The sequence below is a fragment of the Carassius carassius genome, chromosome 49 (genome assembly GCF_963082965.1).
Source record: "Carassius carassius chromosome 49, fCarCar2.1, whole genome shotgun sequence".
NCBI classification, from domain to species: Eukaryota; Metazoa; Chordata; class Actinopteri; order Cypriniformes; family Cyprinidae; genus Carassius; species Carassius carassius.
In genome coordinates this window covers 6,491,143-6,518,688 of record NC_081803.1, presented here as the reverse complement: position 1 = coordinate 6,518,688, position 27,546 = coordinate 6,491,143, and the positions used below count along the sequence as shown (strand labels likewise).

Here is a 27,546-nt window from a genome sequence, read left to right as displayed (position 1 = left end):
GTTCACCGTATTCACAGATAATAATCCCCTTACCTATATCCTGAGTACTGCCAAGTTGAATGCTGTTGGGCATCGTTGGGTGGGTGAATTGGCCGACTCTCATTTCACCATAGAATATAGACCAGGCAAGACAAACACTGACGCTGACACCCTATCACGGTTCCCAGTGAAGCTCCAGGACCACATCAGAGAGTACTCTGAGGTTTTACCTCCAGATGTTGTGTCTGCCATATGGCAGGGAGATAAAGCCCAGAGAGAAAGAGAAGTACCGTGGGTTGCGGCTCTTCAGCTGGGCTCCACTGATGATAATATGCTTCCGGCCAGTATACCCTTGTTTCCTCCAGAAGACATTCGAGCTGCCCAACAAGGAGATGCTTCCATCGTTGACGTGATTGCATTGAAAGAGAAAGGATGGAACCCCAATGACAAAGACAAGAGACAAATGGGACCCACCACACAACGACTCATACACGAATGGAATAAACTTCGACTTGAACAGGGAATTTTATACAGACAAACCGGACAACACAGACAGCTGGTTCTCCCTGAGTCTCTGAAGTCTCTTGTGCTCAAACACATTCATGATGACATGGGGCATGTCGGCACTGACAAAGTTACCCACCTGGCAAGGCAAAGATTTTATTGGCCTTTCATGCAGCGTGACATAGAAGATTATGTCATCCGCCAGTGCCCATGTATTAAGCAGAAGCGGCCTGCTGTTCCTGAAAAGGCACCAATGGGTTCAATTACAACGAGTGTACCATTTGAGCTACTGTCTGTTGATTATCTGCATCTTGAACCGAGTAAGGGTGGCTACGAGTATATCTTGGTTCTTGTAGATCACTTTACTCGTTTCGCCCAGGCTTACCCAACGCAGAACAAATCTGGAAAAACGGCTGCTGAAAAGATTTTCTTTGACTTTATACCACGCTTTGGGTATCCACAAAAGCTTCACCATGATCAGGGTCGCGAATTTGAGAATAACTTATTCCAGCGGCTTCAGCAACTGGCTGGCATTACCCATTCTCGAACGACACCCTATCATCCACAGGGGAACCCTGTGGAGCGCTTGAATAGAACACTTCTTCAGATGCTACGGACACTGTCAGAGGAAAAGAAATCTGAATGGAAAGACCACTTACCACACATAGTGCATGCATACAATTGTTCGAGGCATGAAGCCACAGGGTATTCACCATTCTTTCTCCTCTTTGGAAGGGCCCCACAGTTACCCATTGATTTGCTTTTTAACCTGGATCCTGAGCCACAGACTGAAACCCGTCAGGAATTTGCACAGAAGTGGGCTTCCCGGATGCAGGAGGCATACAAGATCGCCTCTGAACATAGTAAAAAGAGCTCTGCAAAAGGAAAAAAATACTATGATCGTGGTGTCAGACGAATTGTGCTTCAGCCAGGTGATCGTGTGTTTGTACGCAACCTATCAGAGAGGGGCGGGCCCGGCAAACTCCGTCCTTACTGGGAGAACAAGGTTCACCGTGTTGTTGAGAGGATGGGAGTTGGTCCTGTGTATCGAATTCAAGCCGAAACTGGTGATCGCACTCTACGTGTCTTGCACCGTAATCTTCTTTTGCCTGTGAATGATCTGCCCATTGAACATAATGGAGAGGACAATCGGACACGGAAACAACAAAGGCAGAGGCAACATCACAAGAACAGCCGACATCACAGGTCTGATACCTTAGAGCACGACTCCGGTGATTCAGGGGACGAGGAAGAATATGCTTGTAATCCCGGACCAGTCCCAGTATATGAAAGGGGAAAAGCCACTCTCAAACATTCCCATCATGAGCCAGGTAGTGATCTGCGAGTAGCGGCACCAGAGTTTCATCCGGAACACCATAGAGCTGAGCCAGATAACCCTCAAACATATGAGCAACCACTCCGGTTTGTGACACCAGAATCAGAGCAAGTACTGGCTGACCTGTTGCCATCTCTGGAAACTCAGGAACAAGTAGACGACTGCATAGCTGGAAGAAGTAATGAGGATACTGACCTGGAAGTGGAGCCGGTTGCACAGCAAATGAATAGGGAAGACATCACCCTGCGGAGGTCTGCACGGGCAGTAAAGCCAAAGGAGATATACAGGTTCACATATAATCAGATGGGACAACCCACATACCTACCTTGGAGACCAGGAGCGAATGCAATGCACACCTGTGTACTGTACCATATTCATACTTACCCTGTCATACCTGATGCCTCTCACTATCCTTCTCCACTTGTGTGGGCATATTAGACTTAAGAGAGGACAAATGAGGCAGGACTGTTGACATTCAAATACTTGCCTATCCTTTGATCAGACTGATAGCTCTTTTCTCTTATCTTCAGGAAAAAAAAAACGTTCTTCTATTCTGTTGGGTTAGTTCTGGATGCCCGGAGGCATCTTTTAAAGCAGGGGAGAGTGTAAAGGGTGTTAAAATGTTTATTCAATAATTAATTGAAAACTGAAACCTCCCTATTTTTTTTAAATGTGAACACCAACAGTTCAGAATCAGTTCACCGCCACGCCAGCGGATGGCGCTTGAGCGCTCCTGTGAAGCACACTATAGAGACTAGCTTTTTCCCGGGGTGCGATCTCAGAAGTAAACTGACGCACCAAAGGAACGACACTCATTTTGTCTGTCTCTTTATTTATTCACAGGTAAAATAATATGCACTTTAAACATTCTTCTGATTGTTCACATGACTATAGGAAGGTTTAGGAACGTAATTGTGAAGTGTTTTGAGTAACTTTGTCATGCTCTATTGTGTTTTATACAAATTGAATTAACTCGAGGTTCTTAAATGCAAACGATTTATTGTTTAGTAAATGCATTCAAAAGTATTGTTATACAGCATTGTGATGTTTGAGTGCATTGGCAGTGCAAAGGTTCGTGTTATTTTTGTGTTTTAATTAAGTAGTTGAGTACTGTAAATCTGTTGCATTAACAATTCAGTCGCCATTTTGAGTGCTTTGCGCACACGCTTAATGAATGACACGAGTCAATCTGGGTGAAGTGGTGTATGTAAAATGGTGTTGGATTTTAGTTTATACATTCTGTGTGTTTAAGTGACACATTTGTCATCTTTCTAGTAATGAGAGTGAAATTTATGTGAATATTTATTGATTTATTTTGTACACTCTTCTTTCCACACACTATGTAAATTATATATTGCCTTTGTGTATGTATTCATATTTCTTATGTGTACACCATAAGTTCATGTGCAGATGAAGTTATTTTTGTATGTAACTAAAGAAGTGTTTACAGTTACTAAAGTTTTAAGATCTCAGAAGTAAACTGACGCACCAAAGGAACGACACTCATTTTGTCTGTCTCTTTATTTATTCACAGTGTTTTCACAGATACACAGTGCTTCACTGCCTGTGTGTCCTTTGCTGCCAGCCCAGATATCCCCTAGGTCTGAGGCCGGTAACACAGGCAGAGTGAAGAAGCTCATTGCTACTCGAACCTGTGCAATCCGTCAGTAAAAGAATATAAAGACAGTCAGATGTGCAATAATTATGGGCAATTGCAGAGCGGACCATCAGCCTGCGCATTCAGAAGTATAAATTGAAGAAGTCTGCGTCCGCGCTGGCCGTGTCTGCATCCGGATTGCTCATGCGCAAAGTATACTGACACAGGCGTTACAATCGCAACTTCTTTGTGTTATTGCTTTCAAGCTGAATCTCACAAAATTGGTCAGCTCCCGACAACATCAGGTGTTTTATTTATGGGGAGTAGAATTGTTTATTTCAATGAATGTGATAGATTATATATCATAATAGTTAGGCTATAATATTATAAATCAGGTTGGCTTGTATTGCGGACGTAATATTTAAATTATATGCGTAGACTTACACTCAGACCATAGTGCGGCCCGCTGGAAAAAAAGTTTGAGAACCACTGATATAAAGGTTGCTGTCCCATTTTATACAGGAATTGTTCATTTTAAAAAATCGAATTATATTGTTAGTTCTAATTATATTGTTAACAAGTTCATTTAGAACTTTTTTTTACTTATAAACTTCTTGAGAATTTAAAGTTAGTTTAATAGTATTTAAATTCAAGTTTAATTATTTTTTATTAATTAATAATATGTTATCATGTTTGTTCTTGTAAAAATATGTGTTTATTCTTTAGGAAAACAAGGGAAAAAATAAGGGACAATCCTAATATTTGTTTTGCTTTATTTATGTAAGCTACAATTATTCAAATAATAATAATAATAATAATAATAAAATAATGTCGTTAAAAAAATTCCATTGGCCTGAGTAATTTTGACCATTATAGAATTGTGACTTTAAAGATTAGTCATTTAGGTGGTAAAAATACTGTGAAATTAATAATGGCATAACATTTTAGAAATTAACAATGGCATTTTAGAGCAACCGAAGGTTTATGAAACATTAGCCAATAAAGCATTTTTTAAACAACGGAACTTAAAGTTGTGAACTAAAATATTATTTCAACCATACAGTGTGAATAAATAAAATGCATAATTTTCATAACATTTCATTATTCATAAAATGCATAAGGTTTCTGGTGTTTGGATTTGTAGGCTACTTCAATATAATGAGCTCCAAGTTTAAGAATAGCCCTAGACTAGTTTCTCTCTCTCTCTCTCTGTTTAACAGCATTAGCTCAATGATATACGTCTTCCTCCCGTTAGAATTTTCCTGCCTTGCTAAATGTTGAGCTCATGCAGGGCCGGCGCGTGCCTATAGGCGAACTAGGCAGCCGCCTAGGGCGGAGAGAGAGAAGGCGAGAGAGAGAGAATAATTAATTTGTTTGTTTCACATTAGGTATAAATAAAATAAAAGCTATAAATAAATAAAAAAAACTTTACATTTCGAATAAAAATTCCCGCACGGCAGCGCCCTATTAGTAGGTCTACATGTATGCAAAATACTTTAATGTATATTAAAAAATGTCAAACCGAATAAGTTTATCTGGTCATGAGTAATCGCCTCCGTGGAAGAGCGCTTTTCGCTGCTTAGAGACCATGGGCGCGTATTTGGATTTTTAGATGACATCGCATCTCTCAAAGAAAAGGAGAATAGAATAGCCTTCAGGATTGCTTAGGACTGGAAAAGGCCCTGACTCAAGGATGACTCGCGAAATGTTGATGGGCATGAATTGTTTGAAGAGCTGACTGCTTTGGGCAGACGCCTGCATGGTTGCTGGATCTAAACCACTGGATGCGGTTAAATTCATCTGTGAAAAAGGGATGGAAAACAATTTTCCAAATGTTTTTGTAGCATTGAGAGTGCTTCTCACTCTCCCCGTCACTGTGAGCTATGGAGAACGCAGTTTCTCAAAGCTTAAACTGATAAAAATGATCTCCGAAGTACAAGTTAAACTCGAGGACCCAATCAAAGCTTTTGCCGCTGCGAAAGCCCGACGCGCACGCTTCTGAAATGAAGGTGTGTGAATGTGTGTATCAGTCAAGAAAACAATCGAAAACTCCAGTTTTGTGAGCTAAAAAGTTGAGTGCACATGTTTAGTTTCATTCTGTACACTATCTATTAGCCTATAAAACAGAATTTATACTTAGCTGTTGCATTGTGTAGGCTACCCTTTTCACCTTTTTGCAGAATGAAAAAATTAAAAACTCTGAAAACATGCTTGCACGTTTTTATTTACGTGTAATTTCATAGATTAAAAAAAAATTGTTTACATGCATCTTAAGGATCCGTAATTGTGAATGTGAGGGGGGCGGCACGATCGTGCTCTGCCTCTGCCTATAGCGGCATTTGAGCTTGCGCTGGCCCTGGGCTCATGATCAATAAGTTGTATTGGCCTCTATCTGATTCAGTAAAGTCAAACCGCAGACAGTGAAGCCTCGAGACCCGTGCGCTGTGCAACCCAGTCTCATATAAAAACGTACCCTGACTACGTTGGTCCAAAGTGCAAAACGTAGAGGGGTTACAATAATGGCCCTTGAATTGTATGACTGTTACGTTTTTTCTGCCTATTCTTTTCCTATTGTTTTGCGTCCAAGTCACGTGACTTTCAAGATTCCGACCGTGGGAACAAAAAACATGGCAGACATTTCTCTCATTTTTTGTGAAAAAATCAATATTTTGAGTTAGTTTCTGCATAAAAATACGTTTTGATTACATTTCTAGCGAGAAATATATATTTTATTTTCATAATATTCACTCAGTGAATGTACATAATCACTCGCTTGTTCGTTGTTGCGAAGATTTTTCAGATCTCGCCAGAATAACGTGAAACTGCAACGTTTTGGTTGCTATGGACGCTGCTATCGCCTAGCATAGCTGTGGCCCCAGATTCCACATACTCTTCCTTGCGATTTCGCTCCGTCTGACGGATCAAACCCCTGCCCACTATATGCGATTCGTCTTGAGGTTGATTTGCTGATCAACACATTAATCCGTGGCAGCGGGAGAAACTAATGTTGACAAAGTGACGAGTTACGATCAGTCCGCTGTTTTTAATTTTGCCATCTACCGGAACCTCCGTGTATTTAACTTCATGTGTGGTGCGATCTCATTGATGGGTGGGTGTTGACGCGTCAAGGCCCCACGAAGAAGAAGAAGAAGAAGAAGAAAACGAGGGAAAATAAGCAGGAAAAGGTAAACAAGGAGGAAAAGGAAGCTTGGAAAAATAACTTGACCAAGTTGAAAATGAATAACCTTGACCCCGAAGATGCCATATTCCTGGTTGATGCGTTCCTGGATGAGTGCAAGGTAAATAACATTATCTCAGTTTTGGAAAAAGCATACGAATTACATGCTAATTACAAGGTCTAAGACCATAATAGGCTCTGAGGTATAGCAGGGAAGAAGTATCAAGGTGCAAAACTGCAACACTCCAAACAAAGTGCAACCATACAGTACCAGGTTCAATGTCTTTATTCAAATGCAAGCTATAGTTCTGAGCTGAGCTGAGTTCACACGTTAGAGCCAGTGAGAGTTTAATTCAATATTCTGTCAAAACGTTTAACTTTCTTTTCTATTTTTCAATGTAGAACGGGTTTTCTAGACAGGGACACAACCATTAGACTGAATTTTTACAATGTAATATTATAACATTGGTTTTATAATGAGATGTTTATAGGTGGTGATAACCTTGGTGGGTGGTGGTTTATTCTGTGGCTTAATTGTTTATTTAGGTGGATCAGCATAGACAAACTAAAGGAGGGTCAAAACAATCCAAAAATCTGTGTGTTTGGCCTGATGAGGACAAAGATGGTCAACCTCTGCCGAAAAGATGTAGAGCTGGAGAGAAACGAAAGCGAGATTCAGCTACTGGTTGGTTTTTTGTTTGTTTTTTCATCATTAGTTGCATTCATTATCCATTGAGCAAGTTCTAAATTGATATTTATATTTTTGCAGTTTCTTCAGCAAGCGTTAAAAGCGTGTCCTGTGCTCCGTCTACCAGCACAACTGAAGACACTGTGATCATCGAAAATTTTGGTTTTTTTCCCTTAATACTTGTTTCCTCATTTGTTATGTGGTAATTGCCCAGATTTAACATTGCCTTCTTCCCTTTTCATTTTCAGACTCTCTCATTCAAGATGTCCGAGACCTCTTGGGAAGTGGTGTTGAACAACCTTTCCCCTCAGACTGGAGGAACAGGCAATCTACCTCTCTGGAGAATTGGACAGTAATGAGGCCCTTCATGGTGAACAATATGTTGTCATCTGAGAAGCCCAAGGAGGGGGTTTGCCATCACTGTGGACACAATGCTGCAGTAGTGATGTGTAGGGACTGTTTACCGCGATCACTCTACTGCTCAGCCTGTGACCTTTCCACACATGAGGCCCTGGTGCTTCATAACAGAGCATCCATGGTGGAGGGGTTCTTCAGACACCTGCCGCCATCCACTTTTGTTCAGCAGCACGAGGAAGGGAAATTCTCCTATCATGAAAAAGGTAGTTTTTTAAGTCTCAGGTCATATAGGCTGTTTTACATTTTACACAAATCTTGGTTTACTCCAACAAACATGCTGGATGAAGTTGTGTTTGATAGAAACAACACCCTCTCTGTTGAGTTTTTGGTTTCATTTACTCTAATATGTAAACTAATTCTGCTTTTTAGATTGCATGTTACCAATCGTTCCTCCCTGCTGCGACTGCTCCACTGGGCAAACAAGCTTTTCCAAGGGAAAGCCAGTTATTTTAATTGGAATGAATGGTAACATTTTTTTTTTATTATTTCTTCATATTGTGTTTTTTGTTTCTTGTGAACAAGAGATAATTGTTTTTGTCTGAAATTTCAGGAAGGTACAACCTCTTCCTTCCATCAGTAAACTGCTCCTGTGGAAAAACCTTGCCAGTGACCATAAGTGATCTGGTTGAAAGTGGTTACTGGCCAGCAACTGTCAATTTTGAGACCTTGTACTTGGTGGACTTGTTCACCACGTATGAGGATCTAAAAATCACTGCCCCAGGGATGTCGAGACAAGCTTTTGTCAGCATGCTCGAGTGTCGTACCAAACTCTTCGGGCGAGTGAGTGGACTCATCATTTAGTTATCTTGTTTGGCTCACCTTTTAAATAACAGATTCATTGTTAGGACTTGTTGTTACAATCCCCAAAGTTTCAGCACATATTTCTTGACAGAGCCCTTTCTTCGTCATGACCACAGTCTAAAGCCAACCTTCGAAACAGTTACTTACTGTTTTGTTTTTTCACTTTTGCTCTAAGAGTGGTAAGATTTGTGGGGACACAATGCAGAGGGCCTTCCTCGAATGGGCCTATGCCAAATTTGAGGTTGACAAGCTGTCTCAGGTCCAGCATTTTCAGTGCCCTGCATGCACACCCTCCATGTTGGCAGTTGCAGTGGATGGGAACCGCAAATTATATCGTTTCAAAAGCCAACCAGGGTGTGTAACATTCATGTACAATGAAATGCTAGTGAGCCATAAATTACTTTTATACAGTAATTTTAACCCACATCTATATATTTCTTTCAAGACCTGATGGGTTTTTTGATGGAGTTTTTTTGGCCAATGATGCTGAGGTGTCCTCCTTTGTTGATTACATCCATCGAACAACTGGACATGTAAGCTAAATTTATATTTCTTCATGTGTAACACCACAATTTAAATTTTTATGAATTCTTGCCAGTTTTTCCCCCAAAATTTAAACAAAAATGGTTTGCATCAAATGCCATAATACCATGATTTACAGCTTATTTTGTAAAATGTAACTGTGTAAATGTCTGTATTTGCCATCTGTTTAAGAATCCAGGGAAAGGGAGATGTGGTGCGGGTCAGTGGACCGCAGCACGAGAGTCTGCCAACAAGTCTGGAAGCAAACTAGACGAGGAAGGTGTTGAAGTTGCTGTCTGCCGTCATGGGGTTTTGCTGAAGGGACTGAATATGTTCCGTGGAGAAATATTTGCATACCCATTATATCTCCAGAAACAGCTAGCTTCACAGACCGTCCAGTTTTTTTGCTCTGATGTGGTCTGCAAATATTGGCCATATCTGCAGAAAGTTGTGGACCACTGTCCAGAGTTGGAGGACTTGCTGAACATGCGCCCATTTCTCTCCATCATGCATGCAAAAGCGCATTCATGGATGTGTGAGGTAATAATGACAATTAGATGTATTACTTACCATTTGCACCACACGTGATTGTCTGTCCTCTGCCCCTACTTGTTGTTTTCCAAATTATTACATTCATTTAAATGTGTTACAGTTTAAAATGGGGGGGACGCAATCAAGAAGGAGCTGGAACAACAATCGGGGAGGAGGTTGAACAGGTTAACAGCTTCCTCTCTCGAGCAGCCATATGTTCCAAGTACATGTCAAAAGCCGGTAAGCATTTTTCATGTAAAGTTGTGTCCAAATTGAGACCAAGTGGTTTTAACACTGATGCTCGGCCTTTGCATTTTAGAGTTCCATGCATAGGTGCTCCCTTAGAAAACAACTGTCTAGTCAGCACTTTTACGCTGATCAGGATTCTCTTAATAATAATTTAACTTCTGACACGTTAATTAATTGTATGATTATTTCCAGGTTTATGTGACAATATTAGAGAATGATCAATGTAGTATCTGACCTGTGGTCCTCACTGTGAACCTAAATTACTGCACATACATTGTGTGTCAAGTTCGCACAGGCATGCTAACAATCCAGGCAAGTGGCTGGAACAAGCGAAAGGCAGAAAACCTTGACCGGACACTGGCCAAAAGATACATCAAGGTACAACTAGGAAAATATGTATAATAACATTTTTGTTTTTAAATTCTCAGCATTTGTTAACAAGGATATTTCTTTTGGACAGACTGTACAAAGGATTGCAGAGGCAACAAAGGACCTGGAGAAACTCACAGATGAGTTATCTCTACAGCAAGACACAGTCCAGCAGTGGGTGTCTGATGTTCAGCAGTGGACCTCAGGTACTTTGAAAAAATTATTTGATGGGATATTTTAAGAATCATAGGCTCTGCTCTTGTACAGGGCCATCTGAAAAGAGGCTGATTGTAAACTGAAATTGGCATTAATCAATTTGTTTGTTGTCATCCAAAGGAGCAACAATCCAAAATGACCTGCAGAGAACCATCGAGGGGCTATATCTGGGCATCAAACAGCGAAAAGTTCAGCTGTATCGTCAGTCTGGTGAGAGCAGAAAAGGCCGCTAGTAATGCAGTTTTGTGAAAAAATGAATTCACTACTGATTTATACATAGTAAAAATAGCAAAGCCTTTTATTAAAAAAAAAAAAAAAAACATCTTTTGAAATAGGTTTACTACAAGTCAGGGCAGCATACTGAAAAACTGTGAAAATCATAATAAGGTTGAGTGCAATATCCAAATATTTCCAATATTTCTGCATAGTGCAGAGATGTCTTGACCTACCAATTTTTTCCTCTATTTTAAAAAAATATATAGATTCTGAAAGAAATGTCCCAAGTTTTTTCACAATTTTTCAAATGATTATGGAACTTGTGATGCAAAAATTATCACAAAACATCTGTCACAATAATCATAAAACATACACACATATTGTGAAGTCTTATTTTGTATGGTGCTTTTGTGTAGTGATTGTGTGAATGTACACTCATTTTGTGTTTCTCATTGTAGGTGGGAACAAGCGAAGGCATCAACTGAGAAGAAAGATTGCTGTTGAGAAGAAAGCCTTGGAAGTTGCCATCAATGACCACAATGCTACTGTGGGGGAAGTTGAAAAACTGCCTCCTCCCAATGAACTCCTGGCTGTGGATAACTACTCCTGGCCATGGGAATGTAAGTACTTCCTCTGAAATGTACAGAATACAAATTGTTTGATGCACACATCTTGATGTAAATATGGAATCCGATGAAAAAAAAATGTTAAGACACTGGGCAATATGCAAAAAAAAAGAATGCAGTAATTTGTAAATGGATGTGATCGAACCCCTTCGCAAAGAGCTGATGTTCTATCTCATCCTGTCAGGGTTTATTTCTCTATTGTAGTAGTACAGCATGCAAAATATCTTCTGTCCCAATATTTTTATAGGAGGTTGTAAGATAACACCTTGATGTAATGTATTGCAGGTCATGGTGATATGGAGCGGAAAAAAAATGTTTTTGACAAGGTAATGCTGCTGGCTAGACTGAAAGAAGAAGAATTTATTGTGGTTCGCGAAGTCAAGCAGCACATGGAGTACATGAGGAGTGTTGCTGGACTGATTGAAGAGTTTACCTTTCAGCTCACTGAAGACACCAGTGGGAAATGTAAGGACAACACATAGGAAGTCTCTTTCTTCTATTTGCTTCTCTGGTAACCATTGGCTCAATTCTTTATATTTTAATGTCACATTCTCAGGCAGTACAGAGGGCTTAATGGAGAAAGGACGTGAGGGACTACTCTGTGTGCTGAAGAGAAGATTGCGTGAAGTTGAAGCACAACTGGCTAAAGCACGCACAACATACAAAAGTATTCTTGGACTGCAAACATTGCCCTTAGATGAGTTTTCCGAAGAGGAAGACTCAGAGAATACTTCCTCAACTGATGAGGAACTGGGAGAGTAGTTATTAGGGAGATGATGTGTTTACATTGTGTTGAACCCAAACGTCAGTGCTGTAATAACTTGTATGTGAAACCTGAGGTTATTTTACTGCTGTTGTAAGATTTGTTTGTGTTTAGAGCATGTACTGCAAATTCCTCTGAAACTGTAAAAACCCATTATGTTAGCCCATTAGTCCCCACCCTCTGCCCCAACCCAATCACTGGTGATTCACAACTGTCAAACATGACAAATTACCTTGGTTTTTTTAGCATTACATTTTTGGTCAAAATGTATTGCGCATCCCTACATACTGTAGCTTCACTATAGTTTGTATATATTGTACCTACTGTAGTTTACGTAGCCTATTGTATTGTTACTGTCTCCAACAGTGTGGTATTCCAGCTTATGTTTCCACGTTAGTATATCAATACTCACTCACTTTCACACACTCACTCGCTCACACACACACACACACACACACACACACACACACACACACACACACACACACACACACACACACACACACACACACACACACTCACTCACACACAAATACATACATACATACACTCACTCTTAAACACACTCTCACTCTCTCGTAAACACACGCGCACACACACACACCCCTACCTATGTAAATATATATAGTCTTTATTTTGTACAGGGCATAGTCTCTTAGCTCTAGAAAGCCTACTTTATTAATTTCACCCAGTAAAGTGAACTGTTGTTTCAACTATAGTCATGTCTCTTTTGTTTGATTCATGAATAGTTTTCATTTAAGTCAGTTAACTGTTTTATCCCATTGTGTGAGTTGTTCCTTTCAACTAAGTCTGTAGTATTAGGCCTATATTCTAAGGCAGGGGTCATCAACTAGACTTGTCTGAGGGCCAAACCATTTCTCAGCAGACACTATCAGGGCCAGACACTCTTGTAAAATTAAAATGAATATTGTATCCTATAAGTAATATATTATTAGACATATATTATGAGATATTATTATATATTATTTAGCCTTTGTCAGTGTTAACTTACTCATATTACCTGTACGATAGCAAGCCACTAGGGCCAAAACGATATTTTAGGCTTCATATTCATGAGGCTGTCAACTGCTCACGTGGGGAAGGTGACTGCCGCTGGACGAGGCGGCCAATCACAGCGAACTGATTGACATCCAGGCTAGGACTGCAGGCGCTTCAGGCAGACATAACAGCTGTCAAGCGGAAATGTCATAGGGTAAATGTCAATTCCTTCACAAACTGTGTGATTGTTAAACTTTCAAAAAATTTTGTTTTGTGTCTCAATCATGTGACTCTCGAGGTTCCTGTCGGGAAAACAAAAACGGCGGACATTAAGTGGAAAATTAAATATCTCTTGTCTTAATTATATTTGTGTTTTATAATTCAGCACTACACTAGATTGACATCAAATATGACGGTTTTAATAATCACGCCTTCAGTTATGAAAAATAAATGTGTGTTTTTTTTTACATTTTTAATAGCGGAAGTAGCAACATTGGCCGTGGCCGTTACTATGGAGATTAGGACAGTCCGCTTTGCGTCAAGTGAGCAGAGCAGTTGGCGCGCTGGTCTCATGTTTTAGTTAAACTATCGTCATTAAACAAACATTTTTGTCTTCTCTTAGCATAGATCATATACATGCAGTATAATTATTTATTAGACAGTTTGTGATATTTTATATATTGGGTAGATATATGTTTTCACAACCCTAGGAAAACCCTAATATGGAGGAACTACAACTGGGGTGCTGATGTCTACACAAGTACTGAAGAGGGGTCTAGGGAGTTGTAGTTTTTTTTTTTAAACCCTGGGTTTTCCTTAAAATTGGAAGTTGTAAATACTTAATTGGTGGCATTCCAGGGGGTTTAGGGGATGTCAAACACATTTTTGGCATCAGACTTTAAATATTGTCTTGTTCAATGGGGGATTTTTATTTTTACGCCATAGCCTCCCAACCCCCCCCCCCCCCCCCCCACCGCACCCTTTGGTGACTATGCTGAACTTATAACCCATGTCAACACCTTTCTATTACAGTTGGTCTCATGTATGTAACCCTTTTTGTCCCATAATTATAAGCCTTCAAATATGCCCTGTGATTAAGGTTCAAAGGTCAATATCTCAAAGCAGGAATAATATAGAACCTTCAGATTGAAATATGTTACTCTCCAGGTCAAGACCTTTCCAGAGATGTATTTGGTTAAGCTCTATGACAAAGTTTTAAAAATTTCACATTTTGGACATGTGCCCTAACAGGCTCTGGTTCAGAGAGCACTTTGAGGGCTTCAAGTGTGTGTGTGTGTGCAGGGGCATCGGACTGGGGGTAAAACCAGTACTGATTACCAGGGCCCCAAAGGAAGAGAGGGCCCTTGAAAAGTCTGGAATATATTTTATTTTACCTGGATATCTTTATGATTTTGGAGGGTTTTATGCCAGGATGAACACAGTCATTCAAATCAGTCATTCAAATCATTTATATCTGCCACAGCAAATAGGCTACACAATGCATCTAATGATATAGTTAGATATAGTTAGATTTAGATTTACACACAATCTCTCTCTCACACACGCACGCGCGGGCACACACACACACACACACACTTGGATATGTGGTTTACGGGGGCTCTCTCTATAGGCGTAATGGTTTTTCTAATGTACAAACTGTATCTATCCCCCTACACTAAGTCTACCCCTAAACCTAACAATCACAAAAAAACTTTTCACATTTTTGTTTTTTAAAAACACAATTTAGTATTGATTTTTTTAAGAGGTATGGTTTATGAGGACACAGATGTCCTCACAAACCATGTTTTCGTTGTAATACCCATGTCATTATGCAAATTTGTGTTCTCATAAACCATATACAAAAACACACACACTAACAGCAGGCCCTGACAGGAGGGGACAGAGTAAAGGTACACAGGACCTACAATTTCCACACTTTTATCAGCCCCGGTCTTCTATTAGTCCAGTGGACCCGAATATCCTGTGTATAATATAAATGTGGTGTACAGTGTGTGGTCATTGAAAATGTGTTCAGATATATTTTCTATTGTAAATATTGTATTTATTTATAAGTCGCTTTGGACAAAAGCGTATGTTAAATGATGAAATAAATATATATTCTTCACAGAAAATGAGCCAAGGTCAAAGTGTCGGAGTTTGAACAAATAATTAATCGTATCATTTTTCTTTTGATAAAAAATGAAAACGGGTCCAACAGACCCGAACACCATACAATGGTTAAATGTATAACTGTCACAAAAGTGGCATCACGTTTTTAAGTGTGGGCAACGTAGCTGTGAGAGGTCATTGATTGACACGTGGGTTGCCCTATCACAGAGGCACAGAGGTCAGCAGATTGACAAGTGAGTGAGGGGGTGTCCACTGTCTCCGCCACCCACCATTCATACAAGTGATGGGCATTTCGGCTCTTTTTCGTGAGCCGGCTCGTTTGACTCCGCTCACTGAAAAGAGCCGGCTCTTTTGGCTCACAAACGGCTCTTTAAAAAACAATAATGTTTTGACTATGAAAAACAATTCTAATTAAATTATTAAATGAAATCATACTCACAATTTCTTTAAAAATGCATTGATTTGTTATGAAAAAAGAATACTATTAAACATTTGCATTTAAATTATTATTAAACTTTTGAATGTATAGAAAACAACATTACAAAACAAATACAATCTGAATCTGAACAACATAATAGAACCCATATTAAAGAAAAATAAATAACTGAAAGGATTAAACTGGTCCCACTTTTTTGGCATGTTATATAGTCAGCATGAACTATCTCACTAGTTATGTTTTGTATAACTAGCATGAACACACACACACACACACAATGCTGATCATATTTTAATTTTATGAGAGATTTGAATTCAGAAATGCAAGGGGCTGATGATCATTAAAATGATTCCAAATGCTGCTGTGCTTCCGACTCACTTTCCTGCTTTTGTTTTGTTTTCAAAAGCTGTTGTGTTTTTCCTTTTATTTCCTCTCCTCCGAGTTTGACACTGTGTGTGTGATTGTGTGATGTCTTGGCCCCTCCCTCATGCCGTATAATTGGTTGACACCTCGTGTATGATTGACAGGAACAGAATGTGAGGCTGATCAGACAGTCGAAATATATATATATATATATTTTTGGTTGAATTAGTCAATTATTTTAAATAAAATAAAATGCATCCATTATTTAATTATTACATAATGATTTATTTTCTATAGGCTATATAATTTTTTTTAAATAGAGTCGGCTCTTCAGATATGCGAGCCAGCTCCCGTCGTTCACCTACAAGAGCCGGCTCTTAGAGTCGACTCATTCGCGAACGACCCATCACTAATTCATACTGTACATCCTCAAAGGTAGGTAATGAATACACGTAGTGATATCAACATAGGCTAACGGAACCTGAATAATAAAGTTAGTTAGCGCTGTCTAAGCCATTATTCGTTAATTATTTATCACCATGAATTTATAGGGATGTGTCCAATGACATAGGGGTTTATCCAGCATTAACGTATATTAGCCACCGCATTTAACGTTAGCTGCAGTTGGCGGCAATGTGCTAATCGAGGTCAGAATGATAAATTGAAAACTTTATTGATTCCAAATTCACGTCACTGCAGCAGAAATCAACTTGGAGGTATATGAAACAATGGAGTACTGGTAATTGTTGCATAGACTCTGTAGTAGGGCCGTGCGATATGGACTAAAAGTCATATATCGATATTTTTTCCGTGGACGGATAATTTCATACGTCTTTTATTAATGGTCCGCGGTAAATCGCACTCCCACCACTCACTCATACTACAAATCCCAAAATGCACTGCAATAGCTGACACACAGGTCATTTAAATGGCTCAAGGGCAGAAATGTATAGTCACTTAAACACCAAATAAACTTAACGATATCTCGTGCTGTATCGCGTTTGAAAATATGAAACACACATGAAGTGTTGATATCTGACACTAGCCTACTGATAATGCTGAAATAGTCCAAATTACAAACATTTGTAATGTAACACTTAAATAAGGCAGTTCCTTTGTCTCTTTGGTTATTAAATGTTGATTGTTTTATATTCTAGTTTTAAGATGCCACGAGGGTCAACAATAACAACCTGTGTGGGCTGCAAAGCAGCTATTGGTGTGGCCACCAAGACCTGCAAATATTGCCAGTCTGTACAGCCAAGAAAGCAAAGACTGGCAAAAAAACTTAAGAAATTTGAGGACAGAAAGGAGAACTGGTTAAAAAACCAAAACAAAAACCAAACCACCTCTCATGTTATTGATGAGGCATCTGTCTTGGTATGTGTTTAACGTCTGTACTGTAGCCCACAATGTTTAAGACATTTATAATTGCTTATATTTCTGTATGTATATATATACATATATATTATATTATATTATATTATATATCTCTATATATATCTATATATCTTTATTTTCAGGTCGAAAAGTTAAACACATTGGGGTACAAGGCCATAGTCTTCATTGGAAAGAAAACAAAGAAGCAGAAAACCTGGTCCGCACAAGTCCTCCAGCCAAAATGGCAGCTATCAGACCAGTCTGAAAAATGCCTTGACAGGATGAAGGCTCTTTATGAACTGTTAATTAATGGTAAGTGTGTGCGATTATTTAAAATCTTACTCCACAGTCAACATAAAAATAAATGTGACAGCAATTACAGTTGGGGATTTTCTTGGTACCGCTGTCACAGGCCAAACCACAGTGGGCCAAAAATAGCTATTCATCTGTTGCTTCATCAAATTTGGTCTTTGCTTTATCCAATAGGTGTTTCTTTTAGAGCTGCGACAATTAATTGATATTTGAGATTATTAATCAATTATACAATTAATCACCAACAATTTTGATAATTGTTTAATAAAAAAATTCTCTGCTTTCAGAGTCTTACATATGAATATATAGGGGAAGTCGTGGCCTAATGGTTAGAGAGTCGGACTCGCAATCGAAAGGTTGTGAGTTTGAGTCTCGGGCCGGCAGGAATTGTAGGTGGGGGGAGTGCATGTACAGTGCTGTCTCCACCCTCAATACCACGATTTAGATGCCCTTGAGCAAGGCATCGAACCCCCAACTGCTCCCTGGGTGCTGCAGCATAAATGACTGCCCACTGCTCCGGGTGTGTGTTCACAGCGTGTGTGTGTGTGTGTGTGTTCACTGTGGTGTGTGTGCACTTCGGATGGGTTAAATGCAGAGCGAATTCTGAGTATGGGTCACCATACTTGGCTGAATGTCACTTCACTTTCATATATATATATATACAAATGTACTGGATGTTTCCTTATGGAGCACAGTCCCTGTTAGAAAAAAGGGGACATTTGTTCTTATTACAGGAGGTGAATAATTTCCTCTTTTTGTACCATTTAGGTTGTACTAACCAGCAGCCCCCCATCCAGTCCTCCCATCCAGTCCACCACCAGTCCTCCTCCTCCTCCCATCCAGTCCACCATCCAGCCCATCACCAGTCCTCCTCCCATCCAACCCATCACCAGTCCTCCTCCCATCCAGCCCATCACCTGTCCTCCTCCCATCCAGCCCATCACCAGTCCTCCTCCCATCCAGCCCATCACCTGTCCTCCTCCCATCCAACCCATCACCAGTCCTCCTCCCATCCAGCCCATCACCAGTCCTCCTCCCATCCAGCCCATCACCAGTCCTCCTCCCATTCAGTCCATCACCAGTCCTCCTCCCATCCAGTCCACCATCCAGTCCATCACCAGTCCTCCTCCCATCCAGTCCACCATCCAGTCCATCACCAGTCCTCCTCCCATCCAGCCCATCACCAGTCCTCCTCCCATCCAGTCCACCATCCAACTCACCACCAGTCCTCCCATCCTACCCATCACTGAACCACCTCAGCAGAAACGCAGTAAGTTTTTTTTTTCATATGTTGTTTAATCACGGTATACATGATAACCATGTTAAACATTTAATCTATCTCTCCTTCTTAAACTGAAATAATACTCTAAATAAGGAAATGTATTTAAATTTGAAAAAAAAAAATACAAGTGACTGATTAGTGTGAGGTGACTTCTGAGGTGTTATACCAGTAACTACTGTAATATGTAGGTCTGGATAACTTGCCTTTCAAATATTACTAAAGGGAAATATAACATTTTTAAAATTCTGACAGGATGATTGACAGATGCTGAAGCAAAAACAAACTTTTGGCAAGTGAATTACTGAGGTGGTATCTGCCACAATGTGCCACTAGAACAGCTTCAATCTATATAGGAACTGATGATGATGGAGAGCACTGTTGCACATCCAAAGTCTGCTGTAGGTGTTTGGTGCCTCATTTTTAGCTGTATAGAATTCATTTAGTCTACTGTGTATATGGACAAGCTCAGTATGTGCACACACACACATCAAAATACATGGCTGTAACAATTCCCATCCTGTGCTGGTTTGTTCTAGGTGGTTGTTATAGCGAATACTACCACGACAGGCTGATCGGGACTTGAATCAGCCTGAAGGGGTTGTATTCACTATAACAACCGCCTCTCTATACATTATCCCAGTTATTACAAGGCTACCTACCAAATAAATCAATAATTTTACACAAAATATTGATTTAAAAAGGAGTTTATTGATTTTAAAATGATTGTATTGCTTCCGTTAAAGAACACCGTGTCCATGGGAACGCTCTGTTTTTCATGGCAGCGGTGTGTTATACTTAGCAGTGGTCTGTTATCAAGAAATAACAGACCGCATTCTACATTAGAATTTAACCAAGCCATGTAATAATAAATGATAATCAACTCAAAATATGGTGTAACTTCGCAAGCTTTCATATTCTGTGGGGAGCGTGGATTCCTGTCATCGTAATCAGTTTCTTATTTCTCAGTTTGTTTATATGTGTTTATACACTTATAAAATAGGCCCCTGATGATCATAAAAACCCCTATTCCAGTGAAGTTCCTATGTTCAATGAATATACAATGAAGACAATATATTTAATGTTCAAACTGAAAAGCTTTATTGTTTGTTTGCAAAGATTCACTCATTTTGAATGTCATGGGGCATGGGTATGCCATGGACACTAACACACCCCCATGGCTTTTGAACTTAGCGCTGATAACAATCTGGGTGATCCTTTTCCTCTTTATCCCGAGGAACACGACGTCCATGATTTCCAAAATCTATTTCAAATGTGGACAGCACTCGTAGCACTTGTAGTGGCGACAAACTGTGTTAACTGACAATTGTTTTCCAATGTGTTCCTAAGCCCACGTTAATATCCTTTACAGTAGTGATTCTCACCGTCACATGATGACTTGCTTGTGAATGAATTCCGGGGATGCCCCTTTTATGCCTAATCATGACACTCACGTATTTCCAATGAAACCTGTTCACCTGTGGAATGTTCCATACATTCCCAGTCTTGATCCTGTCCCAGGTTTTTAGGAGTATGTTGCAGGCTTCAAATTCAAAATGAGTTAATATTTGCTAAAAACAATAAAGTTTTTCAGTTTGTCTTTGTAGAGTATTCAATTTAATATAGGTTGAAAATGATGTGCAAATCATTGTATTATGTTTTTATTTTCGTTTTATAGTTGACCCAGCTTCATTGAAATTGGGGTTTGTAAAATTCATTGAATCAGATTGACAAAATCTTCATACTTAGTAAATCATTCTGTGAGACACTGTGCTCTGTGAATGGAAGTCTGGAAGACACATCTCCCATCAATATTGAGGTTATAGGATAAAGGTAATATGTGTAGGAGGAACTACATTCATTGTTTTTCCCCTCATCTTCCAGGCTTTTCCTTCAATTGGTCACCTGTGTGTACATCTTGTAGTCTATAACCCTTGGTAGAGCGAAGAAGTGACCGTACAGCATATGGTTAAACAATTTCCATGCATTTCAATGAGTGCCCTGCAAAAGATTACAATCTATATCTTTCCAATTGTAATGTGATATTATATATTTGTTATCGGAATAAAGGTATTTAGACCAGTATTCATTGTAATAACAGCTCTTCACAGATACATTTCCTTAATCTCAACAGATATGTCTGCAAACAATAAAAAGAAGCAGAAGAATTCTGCAGCCTCAGACATGTCTACAAGGAAGAAACTGAGGGGGAAAAAAATCACCCAAAGGTTATTAAGCTTTCCTAGATTTACATTTCACCATTTCAAATCAGACTTCAAATAAAGTGATTATTTTGCCTTAGCCAGATATACGTAAGTCATAAATATATCATGTGTTGCCTGTCAAAATCATTTTTTAATTCATTGATGAAGATGTATGAGGTCAAACTCATGTACTTTTTTTTGCTCTTTTAGAATGTAACCATGGGATCTTAGAAGGGGAACCTTACTACCCAGTGAAGAGGGTGATCCGCTGCAAAATGCAGAAGGTTAGCTTTACAATATTTAAAAGTCTTAGATGTACTCAGTGGAATTGCAGCACCCCAACTGGAAACCCCTTAACCCCCTAACTTTGATGTTTTTTCAGGGGATCCGAATGAAGTTGGTGGAATGGGAGCCCTGTTCACTCTGGTATGTACAATTTATCATAGTTTTGATTGGAATAGCCTAATTCTTAGTACTTTAAAACTTAAAGTAATAGCCTTGGCTTGTATTTGTGGGTGGCTGTGGCTCAGTGTGTCGAAGTGTCCTTGGGCACTCTTCGAGAGAGTTTCACATCTAATGCTGGCTATTTCACATGCAAGCATGTCAGCCAATGAAATAATCCATGCCATGGGACCTTTAAGGCAGATAAACCTGACTGCCATAATTGAGAGACATATATTGGACATAAGAACCAATTTATTCTGAGCAAAAGGGGAGGTCTTTCATGACCAAATTTTCAAGACTAATATTGTGCAGCAAATTGCAGAGGTCTTTTACAATGGATACCTTCAGAGCAGAGGTATATGATTTCAAATAAACGGCTACACCGTAGGTAATGCATATACAAACCTTATCCAAAATATTACCATAGGCAGGTAATTTACTGTTATCAGATTACTGTAAGTTTATAAACCTACTGAATGAAGGGGTGGCGTGCTGTTCCTCATTGCCCTTAACCTTGTCATGTTTGTTTTGAATTTAATTCATGGCTGATGTATAGACCTAAATTAATAACAATCTCTTTTTATTACAGTGGGAAAACTTGGCCGCCACAGTGGGTGACGGAGGAGAACACCACAAATTAAGGAAATGTTCAATCCCATTGTTTTGTTCCATAAGCTATGTGTATGTTGTTTACAGTATATTAAAAAAAATTAAAAAGCCTGAAAGACTCCCACTTTGTAGCAAACCAGAGAACACATGCTGTGTTTACAAAAGCTTGACAGATCATCTCTCTCCTTCACACATAGATGATAGATAGATAGATATTGCATACTTCAAATAATATAGATACAATTAATTCACCTCCATGCAGAGAAAAACTTGATAATACACCAGAAATGAGTTATTACCACTGATCTATAATATATATAATATAGATCAGGTATTACTAAGACCAGACACGTGGTGGCAGCACTGAATATGTCATAAACGTCATCACATCAGTGGAACACTGCCTGGATATTTATTGAAATATCACGCTCGATATTGAGTAATACCACAAATAACACGCCAGTCCATATTCTTGGACTAACAATGATTCCAAACCAAAAGTACTTCTTCTTTTTTGTAACTCGTCACTTTGTCAACATTAGTTTCTCCAGCTGCCACGGATTAATGTGTTGATCAGCAAATCAACCTCAAGACGAATCGCATATAGTGGGCAGGGGTTTGATCCGTCAGACGGAGCGAAATCGCAAGGAAGAGTATGTGGAATCTGGGGCCACAGCTATGCTAGGCGATAGCAGCGTCCATAGCAACCAAAACGTTGCAGTTTCACGTTATTCTGGCGAGATCTGAAAAATCTTCGCAACAACGAACAAGCGAGTGATTATGTACATTCACTGAGTGAATATTATGAAAATAAAATATATATTTCTCGCTAGAAATGTAATCAAAACGTATTTTTATGCAGAAACTAACTAACTAAATATTGATTTTTTTTCACAAAAAATAAGAGAAATGTCTGCCATGTTTTTTGTTCCCACGGTCGGAATCTTGAAAGTCACGTGACTTGGACGCAAAAGAATAGGCAAAAAAAAACGTAACAGTCATACAATTCAAGGGCTATTATTGTAACCCCTCTACGTTTTGCACTTTGGACCAACGTAGTCAGGGTACGTTTTTATATGAGACTGGGTTGCGCTGTGAGGCGGGAACAGAGGATTCCGCTTGGTCTTAAAGCCTCCCGCAAACATCCACGATCACAAATAACAATGATTTTCGTAAAATAATGATTAATTATTAATTGATGATTTGTTATTATCATTATGGTCTTGTGAAAATAATAATATGGGCTGCGAGAAAATTATGAATACAAAGAGTAGCCTACTGCTGAGTGCAGGCATCCCAGTAACACACCGTTCCTCAGAACCAAAACACAGACCGAATTCTGTTCAGCTGGAGGGGGTTGGGTTTTGGGTAGTTATTCATGGTTTGTGGGGGTCGAGATAAAAGTGTGAACTGCTCTTTCATATGGACAGAGGCTTTCACTTGCTGAACCGGTTTATATATGACTGTTGTTTTGGCTATATTCACAGTGCTGGTTCTCTCCGACGAGAGAAATGCAACATTCACACATTACACTATTCCTTTTCGTCTAAAAACATTTCAAGCTTTCAGTAGATATATTTTTAATGTACCTATGTGAGACACAACGATATTATGTTAATTAAAAAATTATGCATTCATTATCATGAAAAATTAAAGTGATGAGACGGCGCCTCCCTGTCATTAATGCACATTAATAATTTTTGCACAAACACTTGAATATGAGCTTCTTATCACGAGTAAAATTCATGCCAACAGCCAACATATTTAGCTTGATCAGAAGGTTGACTGCAAGAGTACAGCGTTGTTGGATGTTAAGAGTTTGTCTGTTTCTTTTACTGATTATTTTCGGGTTAAAGCATGATTTAAACAGATTCACACTCAATCGCTTTTGCAATAATGCGTTCAAACAAATGTAATCTTACAGTGCTACAGTATCAGCATGCTATCTGATTTTGAAATCTTGAAGTTAATCGATCTGTTTAGATAAAAAAAAACGGACAAAAATATACTGTTATTTTCATCACAAACAAAATTTTCACAGCAGAAAGCAGCAATTAAAGATGTAATGCTTACAATGTTATTAGTTTGGCATGTGATAGGCTATAGGGGAAACAGTTAACACAAAATAGCTTAAGCCACTTTGAAACTCTCCAGTTATTTTTTTATTATTATTATTATAATTTTATATGCTATGTTATGTTTCTGGTATCAGAGCGCGTGGAGGGGAAGTTGTTGCTTCTCACAGACTCTGCTGCAAGTGAGAGAGATGTTTCACCCGACGAAATGAAGACGACCGCGCGAACACAAGCACAGCACATCCGCCGAAAATCAACCTGCAGCAATGCTCGTTCATCGACTCGCCAAGCTTTACTTTTGTAGGTCGCATCATGGCAGTGAATAATTCGATAATATGACCATGCAGTCAATACAGATATTTAATAAAAACATTAAAACAAGCAGGGCTGTAAAATAAAACAATAAAAAAACGCATGCCAGGTCTACACCGGACACAAGTGGAACGATCCAACAAAAGACAACAGAACCCAGTGATGGATGCACTGGACTCGATCCCCATCAGTGAACTGATGCTCGTTCTGTTTATGATGAAATGTTCTGACACTGTGTTCAGATGATTTGACACTATAGTGTGATGTCATCAAGTTTAGACACACTTTTCGCTATGGGGCACAGATGACAACTCTCGCGTGACGCGTCCGGTGTAGACACAGACAGTGACTGCTCTATTTACAAATAAGTTCTATAAGACAAAAAAAATAAAAATAAAAAATCTACACCAGTGGCATAACGAGATGGAAATATAAACTAGAAAAAATATTAACAGGTCCTCCGTCCATGACACTGACTCACAGCGGAGCTGGCAGTTTTAATCTGAACAGCTCTTAAAGCTGAGTGGATGGTTAGATGCATGATGGGCTAGTATTAAAAAAAATAGCATCTTTCCAGCATTAAGGTAATAACAGTACTGTTTTTTTATCATCTTGTTCATCTTGTTGTATCATCAGTTATAAATTTGACTGCTAAATGAATGATAAAGAACTATATTAAAACTTAATTTTAATTTTTAAGCTATATGATATTACCCTACTTTAAAAACAAGTAAAGAAGGTTCCCTTTAAAATTACTTTAGTTGTCAATGTCAATTACTAAAGCTTTTTTTTTTTACTTCGTGTGAATGTTGTTGATTATAATGAGAGAACTTGAGTTTAATTGTGAGGACGTTTTATTAATTCTTTAGAGTTTCAAAGATTTAATCATGCCGGTTTAATTTTATTTCGTTTCTTGTTTTAGGCAAATTAGGCCTAAATAATGGGAACGACATTATACAGTGCTTCACATTTAAACATGCAACAATTTCTTAATCAGTTTACGGACAAATGTCTTTTTCCCAATAAGTTAAAGGACAGGTAATGAATAACAAAAATGCATGTTGTTTTATTAACCCTCTGGAGTCGATTAACGCGGATACGCGTTATGAGTCATTTTTTTTGGATACAGACATAATAACAACAAAACTTTGTGCACTTATAAAATAAAGATAACAAACAAGGTGTGCTGTCTGCAGCCTTTGTCTGCGCCGATCTTCATTTACAAACACGTCATTAAAATGAACTGTAACTCCGTGAATACTCAATGAAAATACATGAGAGAGATATCTATAGAAAGCTTGACATGTCTACTTTTAAACTAAACAAGTGCCACCGAAAACAGATATTCTGTGATAAAGTAATCCTTATATTGACATTTTGCATATTAATCCATGTAGCCAACCCCCCTAAAATAGGCTACCACTTTTAATGCTCCAATGCAAAGTAAACCAAAATTTATTTTGAATAATATAACCCATAATATAATATAAATAATACTGCACACCTTTTAAATGTGTCAAATCTAAAATATGGTTTAATACCATGTAGATTAGAGAAAATATAATCACAGGTTCAGGCACAGGCTTGACATCCTGCTTGAATTCGTTCTAAGAAATGCACATAACTTCATAAGTACCTAACTTTCGTCTGTGGATATTAAATATTAAATATTTTAACTACAGTGTTTTTCTTTCATTTTCCCTGACTGAAGCCATCAAATCTAACACATCAGTGAGGCAAAACTGACGTCTATTAGCGATAATGTGCTTTGATGCGCTTGTTTGATAACTTGTGGTTAAAGCGCCACTCAGTGGTCAAAGGCTGCAAATGCACTTTATACCGCCGCCGCGGCGGTACGTGTGGCGATAAAAAAGGGCCTTTTGGATGTCTACTTAGTGTATCAACATTAGGGCAGAGTAATTAAGGCAGATTTAACAAAACTCCTGAAATTGCTATGCTCTCTAACAAACACATTTTGTTTCATGAAAAGGAATATTGCAATAGAGAAAACGAGCAGTGTTTTTTTTTTTTTTTTTTACTGCAGTAAAACACACAAACAACAAAAACACAGCTAGACAGTCCAAGCTGTAAATCAGATACGTTTAGTTAAATACACGATCAAACACCAATACAAAAATTGCAATGTATTACTTACGACTGTCTGTTTTCGCAACTGGCACCATTGTATGACGCCATGCGCGTGCACGCGATGGGAGTCAGAATTAGAAACACCTGTTTCACATAAGTTAACATTACAACACAAAATTGGGGCCAATAACTGCACAAAAGCCCGAGCTGCTACCTCGGATTGGGGCGACAGACCCTGTCAGTCACTTAATTCACAAGAATGTCAACTTTATGGAAAGATACTAGCCTGACCCTAGCCAGCTCGCTAGCTTATGTTGATAGTTGCACAATTAAACCGGTTAACATTAACAATTAAACAACATCTCACAACAAGGAGATAACTAGCTAAACACTTTAAATTATACCGCTCCCCTGTCGTTGCTAGAAGCCATGTTGAGGTCTCAACCAACTGAAAGACAGAACTCCACCGCGCTAGCTCGCGCTCGCGACATAGGCATATCGCGCTGTGTGAACTCGTTCATGTGATTGGCTTAGAAGTAAACAATCCCTCGCGTGGGGTGCGTTCTTGTGATTGGCTAAAACAAGGGAGATATCTGATTGGTTGCTGATCATTCTCCGTTTAAAAAAATGCATTTGTGTGTCGAGCCAAGTCAGGGGAGTCTCAAAATTCACACACAAATGCAGTGAAGTTCACAGACCGCAAGCAGTTTGTAAATCAAGGTATATTTGTGTGTGCATCAGAAATACATTTCTGAATCTTGTCCTGTGCATTGGTAAATCTTGAGTGCATTTGTAAATGTTGTTTGCATTTCTGAATTGTGTGTGTATTTATGAATTTCGTGTGCATTTGTGAATTTTGTATGCATTTGTGAATCTTCTGTGCTTTTTACATTTTGTGTGTGCATTTGTGAATTTTGTGTGCATTT

The 27,546-nt window shown here is 38.9% G+C and overlaps 3 protein-coding genes across 4 annotated transcripts; all 3 read left to right on the top strand.

The window, feature by feature from the left end:
* Window positions 1–6,558: 6,558 nt before the first annotated feature.
* LOC132132265 (uncharacterized) lies at window positions 6,559–9,642 on the top strand. Its single transcript, XM_059544638.1, has 9 exons — window positions 6,559–6,715; window positions 7,141–7,279; window positions 7,364–7,444; window positions 7,531–7,902; window positions 8,069–8,164; window positions 8,250–8,479; window positions 8,676–8,854; window positions 8,946–9,033; window positions 9,215–9,642. Exons 1-9 carry the CDS (start codon window positions 6,653–6,655, stop codon window positions 9,608–9,610), a joined length of 1,644 nt encoding a protein of 547 aa, XP_059400621.1. The 5' UTR covers window positions 6,559–6,652; the 3' UTR covers window positions 9,611–9,642.
* A 49-nt stretch (window positions 9,643–9,691) lies between these two features.
* LOC132132409 (uncharacterized) lies at window positions 9,692–12,512 on the top strand. 2 transcript variants are annotated; one of them, XM_059544774.1, is made up of 7 exons: window positions 9,693–9,793; window positions 9,995–10,180; window positions 10,263–10,377; window positions 10,508–10,597; window positions 11,062–11,223; window positions 11,515–11,694; window positions 11,786–12,512. In XM_059544774.1, the coding sequence occupies exons 2-7, from the start codon at window positions 10,100–10,102 to the stop codon at window positions 11,989–11,991; spliced, it is 834 nt and encodes a 277-aa protein (XP_059400757.1). In that variant the 5' UTR covers window positions 9,693–9,793; window positions 9,995–10,099; the 3' UTR covers window positions 11,992–12,512. The 2 variants fall into 2 exon arrangements, with proteins under 2 accessions (XP_059400756.1, XP_059400757.1); XM_059544773.1 differs by having other exon boundaries at window positions 9,692–10,180.
* Window positions 12,513–16,264: 3,752 nt separating this feature from the next.
* On the top strand, window positions 16,265–22,253 carry LOC132132487 (YLP motif-containing protein 1-like). Its single transcript, XM_059544878.1, has 9 exons — window positions 16,265–16,355; window positions 17,078–17,297; window positions 17,441–17,609; window positions 18,378–18,405; window positions 18,503–18,879; window positions 21,023–21,116; window positions 21,303–21,376; window positions 21,475–21,518; window positions 22,126–22,253. Exons 2-7 carry the CDS (start codon window positions 17,085–17,087, stop codon window positions 21,307–21,309), a joined length of 888 nt encoding a protein of 295 aa, XP_059400861.1. The 5' UTR covers window positions 16,265–16,355; window positions 17,078–17,084; the 3' UTR covers window positions 21,310–21,376; window positions 21,475–21,518; window positions 22,126–22,253.
* The last annotated feature ends 5,293 nt before the right edge of the window (window positions 22,254–27,546 follow it).